Source organism: Sorex araneus, chromosome 1 (assembly GCF_027595985.1).
Source record: "Sorex araneus isolate mSorAra2 chromosome 1, mSorAra2.pri, whole genome shotgun sequence".
NCBI classification, from domain to species: domain Eukaryota; kingdom Metazoa; phylum Chordata; class Mammalia; order Eulipotyphla; family Soricidae; genus Sorex; species Sorex araneus.
Window position 1 is genome coordinate 274,481,968 of NC_073302.1, and position 22,126 is coordinate 274,504,093.

A 22,126-nucleotide genomic window follows, 5' to 3' on the forward strand; every position below is an offset into this window, starting at 1 on the left:
TTGAAAACAAAAGGGACAGGGGGAAGAAAACAGAGATTAATATTATATCATCGTTACCTCCTTAAGTCATATTGAAAACAAAGTTTTAGGATTTTGTGCAAACATACATTTTAAAACCATATGTATATTTAAATATAACAGGCCAAGATTTTTTTTTAACTCATTTCTGTGAAGAATCAGTAATTCTATGTTAAATTAAACAGTTTTAGGTAGGGATGGAGGACCACACACCAGCAATGCTAAAAGGATTACTTGGGGCTCTGCACTCAGGATTTATTCCTGGTGACGCTAAGGGGACCATACAGGATGGGGATAAGGGGATCAAACCTCAGTCAGCCGCAAGCAAGGCAAGTGCTTACTGGCTGTATGTCTTACCTACTGTGCTATCTCTTCAGCCCCAAATTAAACTCTACAAGCCCATGACATTCTTCCCATCTGTCATCATCCTCTTCAGAAAACCACAAGTAAATAAATCATCTTTGGACTTTGAACTCATAGTTTACATAATTGAAAGTATACTTGATAGTAGGAGCCAGAGTGGTAGTACAGTGGATAGAGAATTTGCCTTGCACATGGCCAACCTGGATTAAATCCCCAGCATCACATATGGTCCCCTGAGCACTGCCAGGAGTGATTTCTGAGTGCAAAGCCAGGATTATTCCTGGCTTTGAGTATCCTGAGTATCCCTGAGTATTGCCAGGTATGGCCCAAACAACAAAAACAAACAAGAAAAAGTAAGCATACTTGAGTTTAAAAACTAAATATTCATCATGTATAAAAGAAAGGAAATATCTACTACTTTTCAGTTTTACTAAGATGAAAATCTGATGAACATTGTACATTTCACCAAACCTAAATATTTAATGTTAATCTCACATGACAAGAAAGTTAAAAATATTTGTTCATGGGGCTGGAGAAATAGCACAGTGGGTAGGGCATTTGCCTTGCACGAGGCCAACCCAGGTTCAATTCCCAGCAGCCCATACGGTCCCCTGAACACCGCCAGGAGTAATACCTGAGTGCAGAGCCAGGAGTGACCCCTGTGCATCGCCGGGTGTGACCCAAAAAGAAAATAAATAAATAAATAAAATACTTGTTCATATGGAAACACTTAGGGTGTTTGCCTTGCACGTGGCCTACCCAGGTTCGATTCCTCAATCCCTCTCAGGGAGCCCGGCAAGCTACCGAGAGTATCTTGCCACACGGCAGAGCCTGGCAAGCTACCCATGGTGTATTCGATATACCAAAAACAGTAATAACCAGTCTCACGGTGGAGGTGTTACTGGTGCCCACTCAAGCAAATCGATGAGGAACGGGATGACAGTGATACAGTGATGGGAAACTAATACAAACATTAATCCATACAGAAAAAAATTCAACTTATAATTTTTTTCTTAAATTGAACAAATTAGTTGGATTAATCCTATTCTTGGTATTTATAAACACACAACTAAATGAATTTAGGATATGCCTCAGCACCATTTCTTTGTTATTATTTTTGTTGTCTGGTTTCTGCGCCATACCAGAAAACAATAACAAATTTTAACATGTCAAGAAATCAAATACAAAATGTCTATCAAGCACAAGACTATACACCTCATTTTATCATTTGAACTTGGGAAGAATCTACCTTTACAAATGAAATCAGTACTTCAAGGAGTTCAACTACACCAAATTAAGCCTGCAAGTAGAGTAACCTGGAAAATATATGTTTTCCCCTTGGATAAAAGTGTGTGTAACAAATACCAAACACAAGGAAGGAGACATTACATTTTCTCTCGAGTGACAAAAGGATCTAAGAAACATATTTACCATCTTCCAATTATGGGTGTGTGTAAATGTTTTGCTATTCCTGATATAAAAATGTTAAGAAGAAAAGATATGAATCACAGTACCTCTGGGTGGCAAATCCATATCCCCTGATGTCAGTCCTATCAAGTTAGGCCTTTGTGCATGCACTCTGTGTCTATACATAGGTCTGGAAGTGTTTGTTATGCTTGGGGCTTCAGGATTATAGCCATCAGTGTCATATGTATCTGGTAATACAAAAACTGTAATTAAAAAACAATTATAGAAGTCCACTTAATAATATTTTCCTTTCAAACAGAGAAAGTACACATGAATGTAACAATCTGCTAACACGTAACAGGGTTTATATATTAAACATAGAAAAAATTGAAATTGTTTTTTAAATTCAAACTTCATTGAAAGAACTTAATTTAAAACTGACATTTAATATATGATCACCATTTCTACATATTGTAATTTTAAATGAGAAAAAACTGATAGAGCTCTAAACATTTCTGAATTGCTCAAATACAACTCTGTTCTAACGCTAGATTTTATTGAAAGCATATAGAGGGCCAAAACTGCACCTGCAGTGAAAAGAGAAGGTGGAGCAGGAGGAGGCTGGTGATGAATGCCAGTTGTTACTACAGTAGGAACAGAGCTGGTGGCAGAGTTTGGGGGAGCATCCATGCCGGATGGCTGCAAAGGAGGAAGTGGTGGCGGTGGTCCTGTCAAAACCAAAGAATAAGAAACATCATCTGAAAGCAAACAAATAAAAAAAAGTTATTGTACATCCCAACATAATAGTCTCATTTATCAAATCATAATATCTATAAACATGAAACTCATAACTACATTCATTTACAGAGTAAAATATCTTTTAATATCTTCCGAAATGAGTTTACTTAGTTATAAAGGATCACTAACAGCAGAATTCATTAGGGACATGCAAAATTCAAGGCCGCTTTAAAACCACAGGAGACCACAGTTCTGGAATAGCTTACAATCTGGGATACAGTGCAACAGAAGTACCCTGCACTTAGTTCCCTGAAGCTGTAAACATCTATAGGAATATTTCACTTTCTTACAAAAGCAAGCATCAAATTACTTTTTAAAAAACAAATTATGAATAAACAGGTAACATACAGGCACACAGACTTATTTACTCACCTGTGACAGGTGGTAGACTGGGAGGTAATGGGCCCGGTGGAGGCACTGGGGGCCTCAGGTTCACAGGTGGTGGTGTGAGAATCGGGGGAGGAGGGGGAAGACCGGGAGGAGGTGGTCCTTCAACAACAGGAGGCTGCGCTGGGAAAGGCAGCATACCAGGAAGATTCACATCTTCTACAACTACCGGGTCACTTCCATGATCAAAAGGGCACATGTCTCCTCTCATACAGAAACCCTTTTCTGTGAGGAAATACAGTTAAAAGAAATGAACAAGAGTTGGGCATCAAGTTAGTAAAAGTAAGATATTTTAAAATGGGGGGCTGGAGCGATAGCACAGCGGGTAGGGCGTTTGCCTTGCACGCGGCCGACCCGGGTTCGATCCTCGGCATCCCATATGGTCCCCCAAGCACCGCCAGGAGTAATTCCTGAGTGCAAAGCCAGGAGTAATCCCTGAGCATCGCTGGGTGTGACCCAAAAAGCAAAAAAAAATAAATAAATAAATAAATAAAAAAAATAAAATGGGGCTATTTTTGGCCAGAATGTGGCCTGATGGTGGAACACAGTTTTCCTATGTGTGAAACCCAGGGTTCCGTCCCCAGCACCACAAGTATAATTAATCCATAAAGAGCTACCTATTAACTCACAATAATTTAAAATAGTGACCAGTATTACAGCTAACATACATTCTTAAAAACTATCACCAGGGGCAGAAGAGATAGCACAATGGATAAACCCTTACATGCAATCCAACCCTGGTCCAATCCCCAACACAACACCTAGCACCCTGAGCCCCAACAGGAGTGACCCTGGGGCAGAGCACTGCCAGCTGTGACCCAAACTCCCATCACCACCACCAAAAAACAAACAAAAACAAAATTAAAATGAATATTCCTGGCTAGCAAAATGATATAAAACTTACATGTACAAATACAGTCTGACTTCTGTCATTAGAAACATTTCCCTAACTTAAATCTTACTTAAAACTTTTAAAAATATGGAAAATAAATATAATCTGCATGCCTTCAAGTGAGTTTTCTCAACAATTTGTCAGTAGCAAATTCCTTGACTCACTCACTTAATTCCAAAAATACATAAATACTATTTTCATATTGGTGTTTAACAGTCATTGGTGACTAATGAGGATTTCAATAATATTGAGAAATTTCAAAAAGAGCTTAAAAACTTAATTTTCCACGATTTTCTCTAAGTCTTTGCATAATCCTTTACAACTTAAAGAACGGTACAGAATGCAATCGCCTAGAAATATTAATTCACTACATGAGGAAGCAATTGAAAGCCTTACCATCATAGTCTCTACACCGCTTCTTTGGCATAGGTGGTCGCACGTATGAGTTATGGTCCACTTGGTCTTCATGAAATTCAGACCAACTTTCGGTAGTGTTATTACCATGATGCGTAGGAGCAATTACTGTAATAGTGCTGCTCAAAGTAGGTACAGGATAGTGACCAGATGAAATATTAGGTACTGAAGAGACTGGCGTATAATTGTTTTCTAATGGATCTGTTCTATCCAGGTCATATTTAGGTTTTACCAGATCCCTTTCTGCAATAAAATATAAATGGCTTATAAAACTATATACTATTTTTGTAAATGTCCCAGATGCAAAAAACAACAGTGATACTGAATATCTATCTGTACAAGCTAAGCTATTCAGAGAAAACGTTCAAAATCACACAAATTCCACTTTTAAAAGTATTCATTAAATATATAATGTTCCAAAATAAGCTATTTATGTTTCTGCCATATAAACTACATTATAAAACTGCATGTAATTCATTGTATTTTTTTTCTTGGAGTTGTTCCAGTAAAGAGATTTTTCTACTTCCTTTGTAGCTATCTTAGTATAAAGTCAGTCCATATATAGAATACACAATGAAAGCATAACTTATTCAATGAACATTTAGAAATCATCTAAAAATCCTAAACACTAGTTTATAAACATGTAAGAATCACACACTAGTTTTGTGTTTTGTAAGCATAAAAGAAATATACACTACTTTACTGTAATAAACATTAGTCAGAAAAGGTGAGAATGAATGAACCAAGAAGGTAGAAAAATGAGTTTAGGAGCCAGAGAGTTACTACAGTGGGTGAGATAATTGCCTTGTACATGGCAGACTGGCTTTCAATATCCAGCACCTCATGTGGTCTACCAAATTCACCAGGAGTGACGCCTGAATGCAAAATCAAGAGTAAGCCCTGAGTACTGCCAAGCGTGGCCCAAAAATAAAACTTTCTTTTAAAAAAAGGAAGAAAAAATAAGTTCATATTAAATATGAAGAAATTAACTTGGCTTTTTTCAGATGGTAAAAGGAAAGAGATTAAGCGAAGAGTCAGAGCCATAAAACAGTGTGTTGAGCATTCAGCCAAGCTGGGTTCGATTGCCAGCATGGTCCCCTGAACACTGCCAGGCATGATCCCTGAGTGCAAAGCTAGGACTAAGCTTTGGGAGTGGCCCCCAAAATAGCACTGTAGCACTGTTGTCCCGTTGCTTATCAATTTGCTCGATTGGGCACCAGTAATGTCTCCACCGTGAGACTTGTTGTTACTGTTTTTGGCATATCAAATACACCACGGGTAGCTTGCCAGGCTCTGCCCTGCAGGCGGAATACTCTTGGTGGCTTCCCAGGCTCTCTGAGAGGAATGGAGGAATTGAACCTGGGTCGGCCGCGTGCAAGGCAAACGCCCTATCTGTTGTACTATCGCTCCAGTCCCCCCAAAAAATAAAAAATAAAGGAATAAGTGAAGCAATGTGCAGCAATCTAATATATCTAGATCACAGAGATAATTAAAAGGAAGAAAGAAACTGGGAGCCAGACAAATAGTATGCTTGCCTTGCATACAGTAGACATGTTGTTCCCTGCCACTGCCCAAGCTCCTCTAATCCACTAAGCACTGCCAGGAGTTACCCAAGCACCAGATATGATGCAAATTCCTTACTGCCACCCCCAAAAATAAAAAAGTACAAAAGAGAAATTACAAAGCTCATACAAAGACCAAGACAGAAATACTATTTCCTCAAGACTAAAGGTAACAATAAAGATTGCAAGGGTAAAAAAATCCTAAGCTTGAATAAAAGTGTTTTGCTCAAAAGTGTTGTAGCTATTTTATTGCCTGCAAAAGCTTCCTCTCCATAACATGGATTGACAGAGAAACTATACATGTTGGAAATGACATGCTCTTAAAAAATACAAAAACCTTGGGGCTGGAGCGATAGCACAGCAGGTAGGGCGTTTGCCTTGCACGCAGCCGACCTGGGTTCGAATTCCAGCATCCCATATGGTCCCTTGAGCAGTGCCAGGGGTAATTCCTGAGTGCAGAACCAGGAGTAACCCCTGGGCATTGTCGGGTGTGACCCAAAAAGAAAAAATAAAAGAAAAAGAAAAAAAAACCTGAAATACAATTTTTCATTTTTATAAGTTTTAGATATAACTGAAACATAATTATTTGAATATACCTAAGCTACACAATTTAGGGGCAGAGAAAAAGTTCAGGGATTAAGATATTTGCTTTGCATCTAGTTGACACTGGTTTGATCCCTGGCACTGCATGTGGTTCCTCCAGCACAGCTAGGAGTGAGCCCTCAGTACAAAGCCAGGAGTAGTGCCTTAGTACTACCAGGTGTGGCCCAAACCCCCCCCACTACAAATTAAAGTATACAATTTCATGGATTTTAATCCATGTATATACCTGTGAAACTCAGCAACACAATATGGAACATACTCATCACTCGCAAGAGTATCCCGTTATAATCCATCCAATATTCTTGAAAATAACTAATTTTCTCCCATAATTTGTTTTTTAAAAAATTTTGTATATACACTCTTTTTTGTTTTTTTTTTAACCAAGAATAATTACTTTAGGACATATCTGTTGTGTTTAATGTATCAACAGTTTCCTTCCTTTTTATTCACAATAATTATATCACAATTTACTTAAGTTTTTGGCCATTAGAAATTAAGTTACCATTATCACTTAATTACATGTCTGTGTACAGAAATATACATTTACATTTTCTTCTAAGACAAATAAGTACCTAGAAAAAAGAATGGCTTAGGTATCTGGCAGCTGTGGACTATTATTTTTAATATACTGGCAAAGTATTTTCCAAAGAGTTCTTCAGTCTAATCAACACTGGATAAAGTCAATTTTTTAATTGTGGTCATTCTGATGGGACTGCACTAGAAATTCATAGTGGCTTTACTTCATAAAATAACATTTTTAAAAGATACATTTGGAACACAAAACCTATCAAAACAAAAAAATGACAAATACACTGACAAAACTTAAAGGAAATGTAAAGCCCTCAAATATGAAGGTCTTCACACACACGTACACAAACACCCCTCTCCCCCAGGGGTTGGGGATATTCTTCAATGGCAGAGTGACTGCCGAGGATGTGGGTTAGGTTCCTGGCACCACAGGGTCTTCTGAGCACCAAGGATGAAGTCCCCAGCTTTAAGGTATGGCCCCCAAAACAACCAAAAAAATGACAAAATATGCAGATATGCGGATTTTTACCCCTGCTTCGCGTCCTGCTTCTGCTTCGTGTCCTGCTTCTGTCCCTATCCCTATCACGAAGCCGCTCTTTACTCCAGCTTCGACTCCGACTCCTGCTGTAACTTCGACTTCGCCCTCGTCTTCTATTGTATCGGTCTCTGTAAGAGTCTCTTCGAGGAGGGTTTCGGTCATAATCTCTCTTGCGAGAACGATCATCTTTTTTCCTCTCATCACGACTTCTAAAAGCAATGTAAGATCAGAGAAAGTAATATTTAACCACTGTCTAATTATTCTTTTTCCCCCACCATCAGAATACAAGTCTAGAAATTTACTGTATCTGGTTCATATTGAAAAAAAGAATTTTAGGGGCTGGAACGATAGCACAGCAGGTAGGACGGTTTGCCTTGTACACGGCTGACCCAGGTTCAATTCTCAGCATCCCATATGGTCCCCTGAGCATCGCCAGGAGTAATTCCTGAGTGCAGAGCCAGGAGTAACCCGTGTGCATCGCCAGGTGTGAACCCCCCTCCCAAAAATAAAAAGGAACTTTAAAGGATAATAAAAAAAAAAAGAAATTTAAAGGATAACTGAGAGGAAAGCAATCTTTTCATGGTCTTTAGTTTCACACAGCAAAGTATCTCTGCATGTAGGCCTATATATTTCATGGTGTATATTATTGCCCTGTAGTCTTTTAGTTTCTTTTTGGGTCACACCTGACGATTCTCAGGGTCTACACCTGCTTCTGTGCTCAGGGATCACTCGGGCAAGCTTGGAGGACCACATGACATACCAGGGATTGAACTCGTATCAGCCATGTGGAAGGTAAGTCTACGATCTAATTATTATCTAAGTGTACTATCTATTGTACTATCGCTCTGGCTCCTGTACATATAGTCACGTAGGAATGAATTACATTCACATTACTATATATGTATTTGAAGCCTTAATGGGTAAAATAATTTCACACTAAAGAGAAATGTCGGGGGGAGGGGGGAAGGATGGAGAGGGAGGCAGAAGGTTTCCCATTAAAATTTTACTGGCCTTAGCTCAGATAGAGAAGGGACCACCAAGTAAAGGGTGCTAGGAGGGCCCGTTCGGGATGGGAGATGCGGGCTGAAAGTAGACTAGAGACCAAACATAATGGCCACTTAATACCTCTACTGCAAACCACAACACCCCAAAGGAGAGAGAGAGCAAAAGGAAATGCCCTGCCACAGAGGCGGGGGTGGGGGGAGGGAGGACAGGCTGGGGGTAGTGGGAGGGATGCTGGGACCATTGGTAGAAAATGGGCACTGATCAAGGGATGGACACTCAACCATTGTATGACTGAAACGCAAGCACCAAAGTTTTTAAGTCTGTAACTGTACTTCACAGTGATTCACTAATAAAAAATTAAAAAAAAAAAAACCACCTGGATAAACTTAAGCAATGCCTTACCCTCTCTGATCATTACCAGTGCAGCTCTTCTATTAAAAATAATAATAATAGGGGCTGGAGAGATAGCACAGCGGGTAGGGCGTTTGCTTTGCATGCGGTCGACCCCGGTTCAAATCCCAGCATCCCATATGGTCCCCTGAGCATGGCCCGGGGTGGTTCCTGAGTGCAGAGCCAGGAGTAACCCCTGTGCATCGCCAGGTGTCACCCAAAAAGCAAAAAATAATAATAATAATAATAATAATAGTAACTTTTAAAAAGTTTTTTCACTGGCCTTTAAAACTAATAATAAGAATATTTGCCAAGCATTAATTCAATTTTCACTACCAGGGCCTACAAGTTTCAATATCTATATATTCTTGGTAGAAAAAGACCAATCGATACTTTACTAAGACAAAGTAAGACTTTTATATTACCCAATGTAAAAGATATTCAAAGTCTAAACATTCAAATAAAAGATAATCATGCTACACCAGTGATCTTCAAATACCAATTCAGTGACTGGTTATAGAAAGGTTGTAAACACTGGTTTCCTGCCTTAGTTTTCACTGCCAGATTATGGGCCAGTATACAGGACAGCTGCCAATCAGCAGTTATAAAAAGGTTGAAGCACATCTGTCTAGACAGTGAACATCAGTGAACTAATCAATCACCTGTTTTCTCTGTATCGGGAACTTGACTGGGGAGGACTGTGATTTAGCCTTCTCGAAAACTTCTTCTCACGCTCTTCTTCTTTCGTGATCTAACAAAAAAAGTGTAGTGTTTTAACATTGTTCCTTGTAAGGTCACTATTTCAATGACCTGATAGCAAATCAAACGATTGAAACTTCTAAAATATTCAAACAAAATAGATTTCTCTTTTAAGTATAATCATTTAACCATTGCTTTTCAATCCTCAGTACCACAAAAGAAAAAGAAAGAACACGCCTGGTACAAAAATTGTAAACAGTGAATGGTTAAAAAAAGCTAGTAAATCCCCATTCTTTATTATATCAATAGTGAGACATTTAAAGCATACAGCGTTAAGTATGATGCATAAAAATTAGCCAATTCATGAGAGAGAGAAAGAGAAGGGGAGAAGAACAATTGAGAAAAACAATACATAAAGTAAAATTCTCCAGTTTCACAAAGCAGCACAGAAGCTATGTATATATCCTCCTTCTAAAATGAACCTAAGTAGTTATATAAAAAGTAATCTTGGAAAGCATTCACTTCATCAGCCTCAAATTATCTGGGCCACAATTGTCCCTGTTAAACTGCTTAGAACACTGATTTCACTGATTTCACTGTTATGTCCCAAGGACATAACACCAATTCCACAAGGATATGAGTGTTCTAGAAAAACAATTTAGAGAATAAACAAAGTCATGAAATGTTGAATTAAGTTTTGTAATCTATGTATCATTTATACATACTCCCGCAAAAAAAAATCTATTTACATTACATAATATACATTTGTTACTTCCATCATCTGAAAAATACATTAAGTCTAAAGGAAAAACTAAAACCACAACTACATCTTCCACCATATATGAATCTTGTAATAATCACAAAAACCGTCATTTACTGAGAACCTACTATTTTTCATATGCTATACTGAGAACTATATTACTTTACTACTCTTCAATAATCCTATAAATTTTATAGCTGGGTAAACTAAGGATCAGAAGTATTTTCAAGGTAGTTAAGCAGTAAATGGTAAGTGAACATTTAAACCAAGATTTGTTTGTTCAAAAACTAGGCTCACAACAGAAATATAATAGTTTAATTGTCTAGAATTATTTTTCCTTGAATTACAATCTTTAAACATCAAATTAAAAAGATTTAAACTATACAAGTCTTTCGGGGAAAGAGTGGTAATCTTACCAAGTGTAAAAGGCAGCAAATTCAAAACCTATTAGAGTATGAAGTCATTTCCACTCCCCTATAAAGGTATTTTTATTTGGCTATCTTAAAAAGCAGACTCCAGCCAAATGTGTATAGAACAGAATGAAACAGATCTGCTGTCACTCACTAACTTCACAGATCACAGAAAACAGTAGTCCATACCTATAAGGTACTGTGCAGAAATTTTTTAAAAGGAGGCCTTTGAACACATTATGTTTATAGAGGCAGAGTTGCAATTGCTGACATCTGTGAACTTTAATTTATGGAGGTTCCATTCCTAAAACAATATGGTCCATCCTGAATAGCTGCATTTATCCTAGGAATCTGGAATTTTGTTATCTATTTGGCAGAAGGTGCCTGTGTAACCATTTCTACATTAGGACTCCGGGCTCTGAGTCTCTGAAGAACTCTCCCAGGTCCACACGCTGTCTCTACTCATTCAGCAGATCCTCTGTGGCTGCACTAACATGGGCATCTGGAAGCTTAGTCCCACTTTTCCCCAGTTTATTTTCCCTCAGACTTTCTCACTCTTTGTTCATTTTACTTTATGTCCTTCCACTGGTAAAAATAGCTTTTCTGGGGCTAAAGAGACAGCACAGGGGTTAAGGCCCTTGGCTTGTATGTAGCAGACCCTGATTCATTCCCCAGCACCAGACATGGTATCCAAGTAGCATCAGGAGTAACCTAAGCCTTGAACAGGCAGGTTGTTGCCTAAAAACCAAAATAATTTAAAATTTTGTAAAGGGACTTGGTTTTTATTTGCATCTTTTCACTTACTAAAATACAGCGCAAATTCAATACCCAGCACCACATGGTCTCCCAAGCACCGAAGGGCACAACTCTGGTGGCCCCCAGCACTACTGGGAAGGTTACATATTACAACAGAACATATTCTTTAAAAAAAAAAGAAAAAAAGAAAGAAATCATAGCAAAAAGCATGACTGTATGTTGGGTCCCCTAGGTGTGTTTGTAACTATCATACCTGAAGGTGGTGTTAAGTACTCCTAAGACATGCTCAGGAATAAAACTCAACTTAATTATTCCTTAATACAGTTTAAATGGACGTACTGAAATTTTATAGCAGTTATAACTTCAAACTTATAAATATAAACATATTAAAAAAACATCCAACTATAGATAAGTGAATGGCATGTGAATTACATTTTATAGCTAAATTTAAAAAAAAAAAACTAGATTTAACACAAACCCTTACCTCTTCCTTTTTTATATCTTTTTCTTGGTGCTGAAAAAATTCTACCTTTAAGCTACCTGACGATGGCTGCTCTGGAGGAGGTAGATAACTCTTCGTATTCACAGCATCAAAAAGTTTTTCCACAAATATCTGTGTCTCTAAGAAGAAAAATTTTTTAAAAGGAACAAAAACTTTTAAATATATTAAACTATACTTAAGATATCAATTTTCCATATTCACACATTAATCAACACGACCAAATATGCCTTCACTTTTCCCCCCCCCCCACAAGTATGCCTAGAATACTAAGACCAATAGCATAGCAACCAATATGCCAAAGCACTTAACCTACTTAAACCATAGACCCCATTCTCTTCTCCAGGTGTTGGGGATTATAACAGAGCCTCTCGACCAGTAACTGCCTGCCATGACTAATTCTTTGTACCAAGCCCAGTATGCCAAACACAATTATAATTGCATGCGGCCGACCCGGGTTCAATTCCCGGCATCCCATATGGTCCCCCAAGCACCGCCAGGAGTGATTCCTAAGTGCAGAGCCAGGAGTAACCCCTGAGCATCGCTGGGTATGAGCCAAAAAAAAAAAAAAAAGAATTTATCTTTGACCCTTCTAAGTAATTAAAATTGTATTTTTAAAAAAAAAAAAAGGGGGGCTGGAGAGATAGCACAGCGGGTAGGGCGTTTGCCTTGCACGCGGCCGACCCGGGTTCAAATCCCAGCATCCCATATGGTCCCCTGAGCACGGCCAGGGGTGATTCCTGAGTGCATAGCCAGGAGTAACCCCTGTGCATCGCCAGGTGTGACCCAAAAAGCAAAAAAAAAAAAAAAAAAAAAAAAAAAGGATCCTGAATTCCTTTAATACCTGTGGACAGTCTTAATTTATTAAATAAAATCTCTTATTGTACTTTAATACAAAAAACCTTACCTTTTTGAAGAAATACATCCAGCTGATCTATGCATAATGCCTTTAACTCTTTTTCACTTTTGTCTTTCTTTACCAAAGCAAGCACATATTTTGCTAGGGCTGATGGATCTGCATCACAGCTGAAGGGAGGGAAAAAAGCAATGTTGAAGGAATTAAGCCATAAACAACAGTGTGCGCTACAAATTCCAGTTACAAAATGACTTAATAGGGTATGATAAAATTAATACATATAAAATAAAAAATTGGCTCATGAACCACAATAAAAAAAACATTTTTCCCTTAAAACATTTTATTCTTTATGTTTTTTGGCCACACCCAGCAATGCTCAGGGCTTACCCCTGGCTCTGCACTCAGGAATTACCCTGGCGGTGCTCAGGGGACCAACCATATGGGATGCCAGGACCAAACCTGGGACAGCCACATGAAGGCAAGTGCCTTACCTGATATACTATTGCTCTATACCTTCTTATGCTAAAAAATGTATTTTAAGTGTACATAGATTTTATTCAGTATCCTCCATGATATATGTATTAAAAACCCAGTAAGCTATGGTTAAAAGCAAAAAGATAAAGCACAAATATCAAAATATCAAAAACGAGTATAAAATGATGCTTATAAAACAAAGAGGTTTTTTCCCCACACAGGCAATAAAAAAGGTAAAAAAAAACACAGAGCATTATTATTTTAGCAACAGAAATATGCCTAAAATAGATCCAACATACATACACAAGTTTAGATTTCATAAAGGTGACATTCTAATCAATAAGAACAAGATTACACATTAAAGGTACCAAGTTAATCTGGCAATTTCTTGCTTTTTGCATTCCGAGCAAAGCCCAGTGTGCTCAGGAGTTATTTCTGGGTTTATGCTCAGAAGTCCCTCCCAGTAGAGCTCAGGGTTGCTTTCGGTCCAGAAATCAAACCCCAAGTAAAGTACGTGTTCCAGTCCACTAACCACCATCTTCTACGTTCCTTGGCAGCTATTTTCTAAGCACTTAGGTTGGAGATATAATATACTCCAGATACAATACTAAAGCACAAAAATATAAAACAACTGCAAGACAGATTCTGAAACTGCCTAAATTAAGAGCTTTTAAAATTAATATCAATTTAGTCACAAGAGTAATCTAATTGTATGAGTTAAAAACTTCGAAATAATCAAAACAAATGACAACAGAAGTTAACTAAGTCCTACCCTCAGTACTGGATGCCCTCCTGCCCAGCAGTGCAAGGTGGTCCTTATGGACCCCCTGAGCACTACCAGGCTGAAGAAACACCAGACTGGCCCTGTCAAGTATTGCCATAACGTCCACCAGGCCTCAGGCACTGATTCAGAGAGTCCTCATAAAATTAATAGAAAGCAAAATGGAGGAAAAGATGTATACAATTATCATAGGAGAAAAGAAATTACTTTTTAGATACAACTATATTGAGTAATAAATATACACAAGTACAAACAAATAGCTGTTTACTCATGGGTTGGGGAGAGGGAATAAGGTTAAGAGCGGGAAACTGGAAGAAACAAGGTTTAGGAAGTTTTTGATACCCTGAATAGTCTCCATCAGCTTTAAAAACAGCCAACTAACTTTTCAACTAAGTTTCAATTATCTAATTAAAGATGACTATTGGTTGCAAGTATCATTCTGTTGAGAAGTGAATGCTTTTTTATGTGCAAGACCCTGGGGTTTGATCCCCAGCATAAGTAACAATATATAAAAAAAATACTGCGAACCAATTCACTATTTTTTATTTTTAATTAAAAAAACTAAAAAATAAAATAAACTGGGTCACACCTGGCAGTACTCAAGGGTTACTCCTAGCATGACTCTGGGACTATATGGGTTGTTGGGGACTGAACATGGATCTGCTCCACACAAGGCAAGCACCCCCACTTGTTTACTATCACTACAGCCCCTGAAAGCCTTTTTATCTTATATAAGTGAGGAAAATAAAAATAAAAGCAATAATTAACTATTACTATGACTTGTGCTCCGTATTTCATGTACTTTAAGTTACTCTCCATTTACTATAAATTCAGAAAACGTTTAAGCAAACCAAGAAGACAAAGAAATCCACAAAACCAAATTTAACTCTAAATTTCTTATTCCAAAGTTCACAAATCCAAAGTCCACTGCCACACTAGATTGTCTCTTACAATAAATAAGCTGCCCAAAAATCAGACCTACAGCTTACTTTTCGCTATGAACGGCGAGTTACAGACGCCAACTCCTATTCAACACATTACTCCTAATAAACAAAAATCAATGCTCTCCCCACCTCCCTATCCTTAGCTGACAGTCAGGTAAGGTCTCCTCTAACTTACCTCATGTACTTACCACCCTCCCTGCCTAACAATCCCCAGCACCCTTTATGAACCCCGAGTCCTCGAGGCATGATTCCTTAGCCCTTGTATTCTCTCTCCAGTCCCTGTACATACTGGGACTGTACAGTCTATAAAATCAAGAAAATAACTCACAAAACAAATTACAAAAGACAGAATTCCTGCAGAAATTTCTCAGCATCTTCTAGAGTAGTGCTCTCAACCTTATTTCCTTCTGTATTCCCCCACCTTACCGATTGGTCCCCGAGTCTCATGCCATGAGTGCCTATTTATATGGTTTCCACCTGGTGCCCCCTTGGAATGCTCGGGGGGTACACAGGGCACTGTATGCTGTCTGGCTGAGAAACACCATTCTAGAGCAGAGGCTCCTGAACGCATTTAGTTCATCACCTCTTGCAAGAGAATAAAAAAACAAACCCCTCAGTGTGCCCTGGAAACCCGCCTAAGCACAACCAAGTGTAGCACAAAAAGGACCCCCCAAAATGAAACGAAAAAACTTTTACACTACTGAAAACGTGCTACCTAAAAATAAGTTACTGAAATAGAACAATAAATAAAATAGAAATATCAAATAGTACACCATCCAGTTAATGTCAATATAGATATTAGTTTAAGCAAAATGTATTATACTAATATAAAATGTCAATGGGCTGGAGTAATAGCACAGCAGGTAGGGCGTTTGCAGCTGACCGGGGTTCGATTCCTCCGCCCCTTTCAGAGAGCCCGGCAAGCTACCGAGAGTATCTCACCCACACGGCAGAGCCAGGCAAGCTACCCGTGGCGTATTCGATAAGCCAAAAACAATAACAAGTCTCAAAATGGAGACGTTACTGGTGCCCGCTCGAGCAAATCGATGAACAACAGGATGACAGTGACAGTGATAAAATGTCAATAGTCTATATGCGAACTTGCAATTTTCTTTTCAAGCACTCTAAAAGAAAAAAAGTCAATAGCTATACTTCAGAGGAATCAGTTCAAACAAGCAAAAACCAATAAAAGCCACAATAACATAATAAATCAACAACATAAACGTTAACTGTAAATGCTGAGATTCAACTAGGCTGAAAGGCAGATTACTTTTCAAAATATTAGTCAAAAGTTAAAACTGTGGGGCTGGAGTGATAGCACAGCGGGTAGGGCGTTTGCCTTGCACGCGGCCGACCTGGGTTCGAATCCCAGCATCCCATATGGTCCCCTGAACATCGCCAGGGGTGATTCCTGAGTGCAGAGCCAGGAGTGACCTCTGTGCATCGCCGGGTGTGACCCAAAAAGCAAAAAAAAAAAAAAAAAGTTAAAACTGTAGAAAATTATTATTTCACTGCTAACAGCAAAACAAGTAGCACTGGAAGACAAGTTCTATAAGAAGTCAAAATTATTTTAACTTCACTGTTTTTCGCTAATCAAAAAACACATACCTGAAAACTACAAATGAGTAAGAAGTAATCTGAATCACAAAGTTTAATGATTTAATCGAAAGTTATGAATCAGGGTGAGAGGCAAAAAAATGTGTTCTCCTTTCTATTTGTCTTAATAGCACTAATACTACATTGTCTAACACCTAGAAATGCTAACTTACTGTGCAAAATTAGTGAAAAACATTTAAACTTCCTAAGCAAAATAAAACTGGGAGTCCAGTTATTTTAGAAAAGAAATTGTCTCACTGGCAAGCAAGACTGTTTACTACACCAGTTGCCACGGTAGATGATAGGTCTGTGATTTGAATTACATGTCTTGTCAGAGCTAAACACAACTATGCCTCTATACAGCAAGCGTCTGGAAATGTGTGAAAATGGGCTGAAATTTTTTCTGATTCAAGAGATAAAAAGAGAATCGGATTTTTAAATGCTAAAGGATGAAGAAAAAACACTGCTAAGAGTCACAGATTTTATTCCTCCCTTATAACAGAAATTTTCATTTTAAAGTTCCACATCCTAGCACAACAAAACCATAATATACCAACAAAAATTAATTTGTTTTGTTTTGTATCCACACCCAACGATGCTGGGAGTCACTCATAGGCTGTACTGGGGGACCTTGTGGGTTAAGAATTGAACCAGGCCTAGCTGCAAGGAGAGCACCTTAACTCCTGGATTGTATTTCTGGCCCCCAAAGAATAAATCTAATCACAGAATGCTTCAACTCTGTGTGGAGCATGTGTGCATGGGGACTTGGGAGAACCAGGAATTATTAAAAAAAAGGAGATGATGGGGCTGGAGTGATAGCACAGCGGGTAGGGCGTTTGCCTTGCACGCGGCCGACCCGGGTTCGATCCCCAGCATCCCATATGGTCCCCTAAGCACCGCCAGGAGTAACTCCTGAGCGCAAAGCCAGGAGTAACCCCTGTGCATCGCCGGGTGAGACCCAAAAAGCAAAAAAAAAAAAAAAAAAAAAGGAGATGACCTGACTTCACCAACAGCACAAGTGAAAGACAGGGTGGCGGAAACATTAAGTATTTCAATAGAAATGTGATAAAGTAAGAAATAGTTGGGGGAAAATAAATTACAATGATTCAGTAAAGCAGAAAAGTGATGGCTAGAGAGGAAACAGGACTCCACGCAGGAAGAAGTGCCACTGCTTTCACTTTTGTCACTCTGAATAAATATGTAAGTAAACTCTGATTTTTTGTAAAACAGAAGGCAATAGAAATTCAGTTGAAGTTAACTGCTGGAATGTAACCCAAGCTTCATCTTCAGTAATTCTGAGGAACTGGAGGTGGCAGTGGGAATTAAAAATTAAATTTACATATTTTAACTTGGTAACTTTAGAACACGGATATACACCCACATCTGTTCTTACCAAATTTTCGTTTTATATTCAAAGAAAATAACTTATTTGCATTAAAGTCATGGTTCTATTACTCTGTTCTTAGGATTACTCTTCTGAAAATCAAAGCTGTTGTAAAACATATTAAAAAATTCAACTACCAGAATTTACTGCACACCTCTATCCAAACGTGGTAAAATAAGACTTGTATGCAATAATCAGCTATAGTAAAGGTTCACTGTATCACCATCACTGTCATCCCGTTGCTCATCAATTTGCTTGAGTGAGTACCTGTAACACCTCCATTGTGAGACTTGTTACTGTTTTTGGCATATCGAATACGCCACGGGTAGCTTGCCAGGCTCTGCCGTGCGGGTAAGATACTCTCAGTAGCTTGCCGGGCTCTCTGAGAGGGGCAGAGGAATTGAAACCGGGTCGACTGTGTGCGAGGCAAATGCCCTACCCACTGTGCTATCACTCCAGCCAATAAAGGTTACTCATAAAAATTATTGCAAATCTACTCAATTACTTCATTCTATAAAATACTGTCACCATCACAAAATAAGCATATCTAAACATGATCTGTAAGAACCATGCAAACCATATTTATCACTGAGAAAACATTCTAATACCTGAAACTACAATACTGAAAACTACTCAGTCAGTTGCCTCATTCCCAAATACTGCCCCAAGATATAGCTGTAAAGATCATGGGGTAAGCACCCAACTTGCAATGCAGCTGGCCAAAGCTAGCTATCTGGGACCATATAAGGTGAAACACTGACCAGGGGTCACTCCTTAGCAGAGCCAGGAATATCCCAAGTACCGCTGGGTGTGATCCAACCCCTGCCCTAATCCCATCCCATCCTCTAAAAAAAAGGAAAAGCTGTGATCCCTTTTCATACTGACAACAGTGGATCTCTAACTTTTGATCTCAGCATCCTTTTCAAACATCAGAAAGGAAGCCTAGAGAATTTTTATGTATAGATCTGTGCTTACATAAGGTCAGGGGGTAGCTGATGGAGGAAAATGGACACTGGTGAGAGTACCATGATGGAATCATGTATGCATGAAAGGGACAATTAACAGATTTGTAAATCCTGGCACACACGTCAATAAAAATGGTAAATACACACACACACACACACACACACACACATATAAAATATAAAATGGCAGACTGGAGCAATAGCACAGCGGGCAAGGTGTTTTGCCTTGCATGCGGCCGACCATATGGGTTCGGGCCATATGGGTTCGATTCCCAGCATCCCATATGGTCCCCAGCACCGCCAGGAGTAATTTCTGAGTGCAGAGCCAGGAGTAACCCCTGTGCACTGCTGGGTGTGACCCAAAAATCAAAAATTAATTAATTAATTGATTAATTGATTGATATAAAATGGCCAGGGAGAGAGCTCAACTGGCTGAAATATGTGCTTTACATTCAGAAGGCCTGTGTATGATCCCTATACCACATGGTCTCCAAGCACCCAGGAGCAATGCCTGAGCACCACCAGGTATGGCCTAAAAACAAAACAACAATTTATAACAACCAATACTAAGAATTAAAACTGTGGGTTTTAAAGAATTAACTTAGTTTTTACAATCCCTTAAAATTTAATGTAAAAATACTTTACAATAAAACTTTACAGAAGTTTTTCAGAAGGAGGAATTTACGTATAGTGGGCAGTTATAAATGGATCTTGGAGTTCATGATGTCACCAGGACTCCCTTTCTGCCCTGCTTTCCTGTAAATTCACTTCCTTGGATTTACAAATAGTGAAATAGACCTCGAAATAGTGAAAAAGATGGCACGGAGCAGTTCTATGCTGACATTAGAGACAGGAAAGCTTGGGAAAGGAATCTGCCTTCTCATCCCCATAATCATACTGGTCCATGTAAATGCCTCATCTTCTCCATCACAAGGGGTGGGAAGGGCACAGATCTATAACAGAATCACTTGCAACTAAAAAGTGATAAGATGCTAGTATCCTCTTGCCTTAGAATACAGTCAAAAACTGGTTACTAGGGGGTTTTTATTTATTTTATTCTTTAATTAGTGAATCACCATGAGGTTACAGATACAGATTCACACATTTACGAGCTTGTTTTTCCCTCATACAATGTTCACAAACACATCCCTCAACCAGTGCCCATTCTCCACCACCAATAAACCCGTATCCCTCCCAGCCCCCAGCCCCTCTCCCCCCCACCCCACCCTGCCTCTGTGGCAGGGCATTCCCTTTTGTTCTCTCTCTCCAAATGGGTATTGTGGTTTGCAATAGGGGTATTGAGTGGCCATCATGTACAGTCTCTAGTCTACTTTCAGCACAAATCTCCCTTCCCAGGCGGGATCTCCAACCACATTTTACTTGGTGTTCCCTTTTCTATCTGGGATGACTTTCCCCCAGCGTGTGAGGCTAGCTTCGAAGCCATGGAGACAACCTCCTGGTATTATAAACTACTATTCTTGGGTATTAGTCTCCTACTCTGCCATTTTATATTCCACAGATGAGTGCAATCTTTCTATGTCTGTCCTCTCTTTCTGACTCATTTCACTTAGCATGATACTTTCCATGTTGATCCACTTATATGCAACGTTCATGACTTCATTTTTTTCTAACAGCTGCATAGTATTCCATTGTATAGATGTACCAGAGTTTCTTTAACCAGTCATTTGTTCTCGGGCACTCAGGTTTTTTCCAGATTCCGGCTGCTGTAAACAGTGCTGCGATTTACTAGGTTTTAAGTGCTATTTCCTTTCAAACCAACACTGCCCTCCAAACCTCCCTATACCTTGAATAATAAAGCATTGTGCTTTAAAAAAAAAAAAAAAAGAGGGGAAAAAAAATCCGAGGACTAAACTCTAAAACACCTGCCAGGCTTTCAAACTTTTAGTTTAGTGCATCACTACTTTATTCATTAGTTAAGTAATCCGGATTAACATTTTATTTTCCTAGGCTTGTTCTGTGTATTTTTAAAACAAAGGCACTAAACCATCTGAACTGGAAAGGTGTTTCATTTTTAAGAATAAAACACATAAACTTTCATTACCCTGTCTTTTCTCATTCATTCCCAAGACCTTTACAATTAATCAGCAAGTAATCCAAAAAAAATATTTTCCTTCTAGATTTTCTGAGTCACAGAATTCCCTTATCTCAGTACTCATGAACACAATCAAATTCCTGAGAGGAACAAATGACAAATTCGATTAAACAGAAATATTTTACGTATTTCTCCTGAATTGTCGTATTTTAAGATATGCATGCCTTGCACATGTGACATGGCTGACCCCAATTCACTTCCCAGCCCAGCACTGTTAGGCAAAAGATCTCAGCACTGCTGGGTATGGCCTTAAAAAAAAAAAAGCAGAGGCCAGGATGACCACACAGGAATCAGGAACCTAATTGATCCCTGGTTCCTCCTGGCCTCCCTGAGCACTGTTTAGGAGCCTCTGACCCCCACCCAAACCAAAAAGATTTGCCTTTATTCCCACCCTGTTAACTGGTACTAATGGTTGCATATCTCTTTTTCCTACAGGGACTCTTAAGTAACAATACCTATTTTATCTCCAAAACCAATCATAGTATCTTGAAAAGTGTGTGCTAACTACTACATTAGAACCATCTCTCAGTATGGGTGGTTTAAAGAACTGGTTCCAGCGTGCTCCATCTTGGAGTATAAGAGATGTCCAAAGCCCATAAACAAAAGGGTATAAAATTTGCATTATAACCTAAGGCTATCCTCCCATAAATTTCTCATCATTTCTAGATTACTGGGCTGGAGCAATAGTACAAAGGGTAAGGCATCTGACTTGCATGCAGCTGCCCTGCGTCAGATCCCCAGCACCCCATATGGTCCCCTGAGTCTGCCAGGAGTGATCCCTGAGAACAGATAGAAATAAGCACTGTTGAGTGTGGCCCAAAAATCCTAGTATTATGTGAATATTATAGAGACAGACATTTGCTGTTTACTTAGTATATCTAATATGAATTATACTTAATATAATATGAATACTAAGTAACCAGACATATTATATTTTTTAAGGAACAATGACATGGAAAAAGTCAGTCCACTTCAGTTCAGACA

General features: G+C 38.8%; 1 protein-coding gene across 12 annotated transcripts in view; it reads right to left on the reverse strand.

Annotated features, from left to right (window-relative positions):
* RBM26 (RNA binding motif protein 26) overlaps window positions 1-22,126 on the reverse strand; it is an 88,086-nt gene that overhangs the window by 50,699 nt on the left and 15,261 nt on the right. For 7 of the 12 annotated variants that reach the window (XM_055130704.1, XM_055130772.1, XM_055130359.1 and 4 more), the window contains exons 2-9: window positions 12,937-13,055; window positions 12,015-12,151; window positions 9,568-9,656; window positions 7,502-7,719; window positions 4,262-4,522; window positions 2,959-3,198; window positions 2,376-2,546; window positions 1,896-2,051 (exon numbers count right to left, since the gene is read on the reverse strand). In XM_055130704.1, coding sequence (XP_054986679.1) covers window positions 1,896-2,051; window positions 2,376-2,546; window positions 2,959-3,198; window positions 4,262-4,522; window positions 7,502-7,719; window positions 9,568-9,656; window positions 12,015-12,151; window positions 12,937-13,055 — 1,391 coding nt within the window. The remainder of the gene's footprint in view (window positions 1-1,895; window positions 2,052-2,375; window positions 2,547-2,958; window positions 3,199-4,261; window positions 4,523-7,501; window positions 7,720-9,567; window positions 9,657-12,014; window positions 12,152-12,936; window positions 13,056-22,126) is intronic. The other 5 variants (XM_055130911.1, XM_055130628.1, XM_055130837.1 and 2 more) reach the window with 3 other exon arrangements.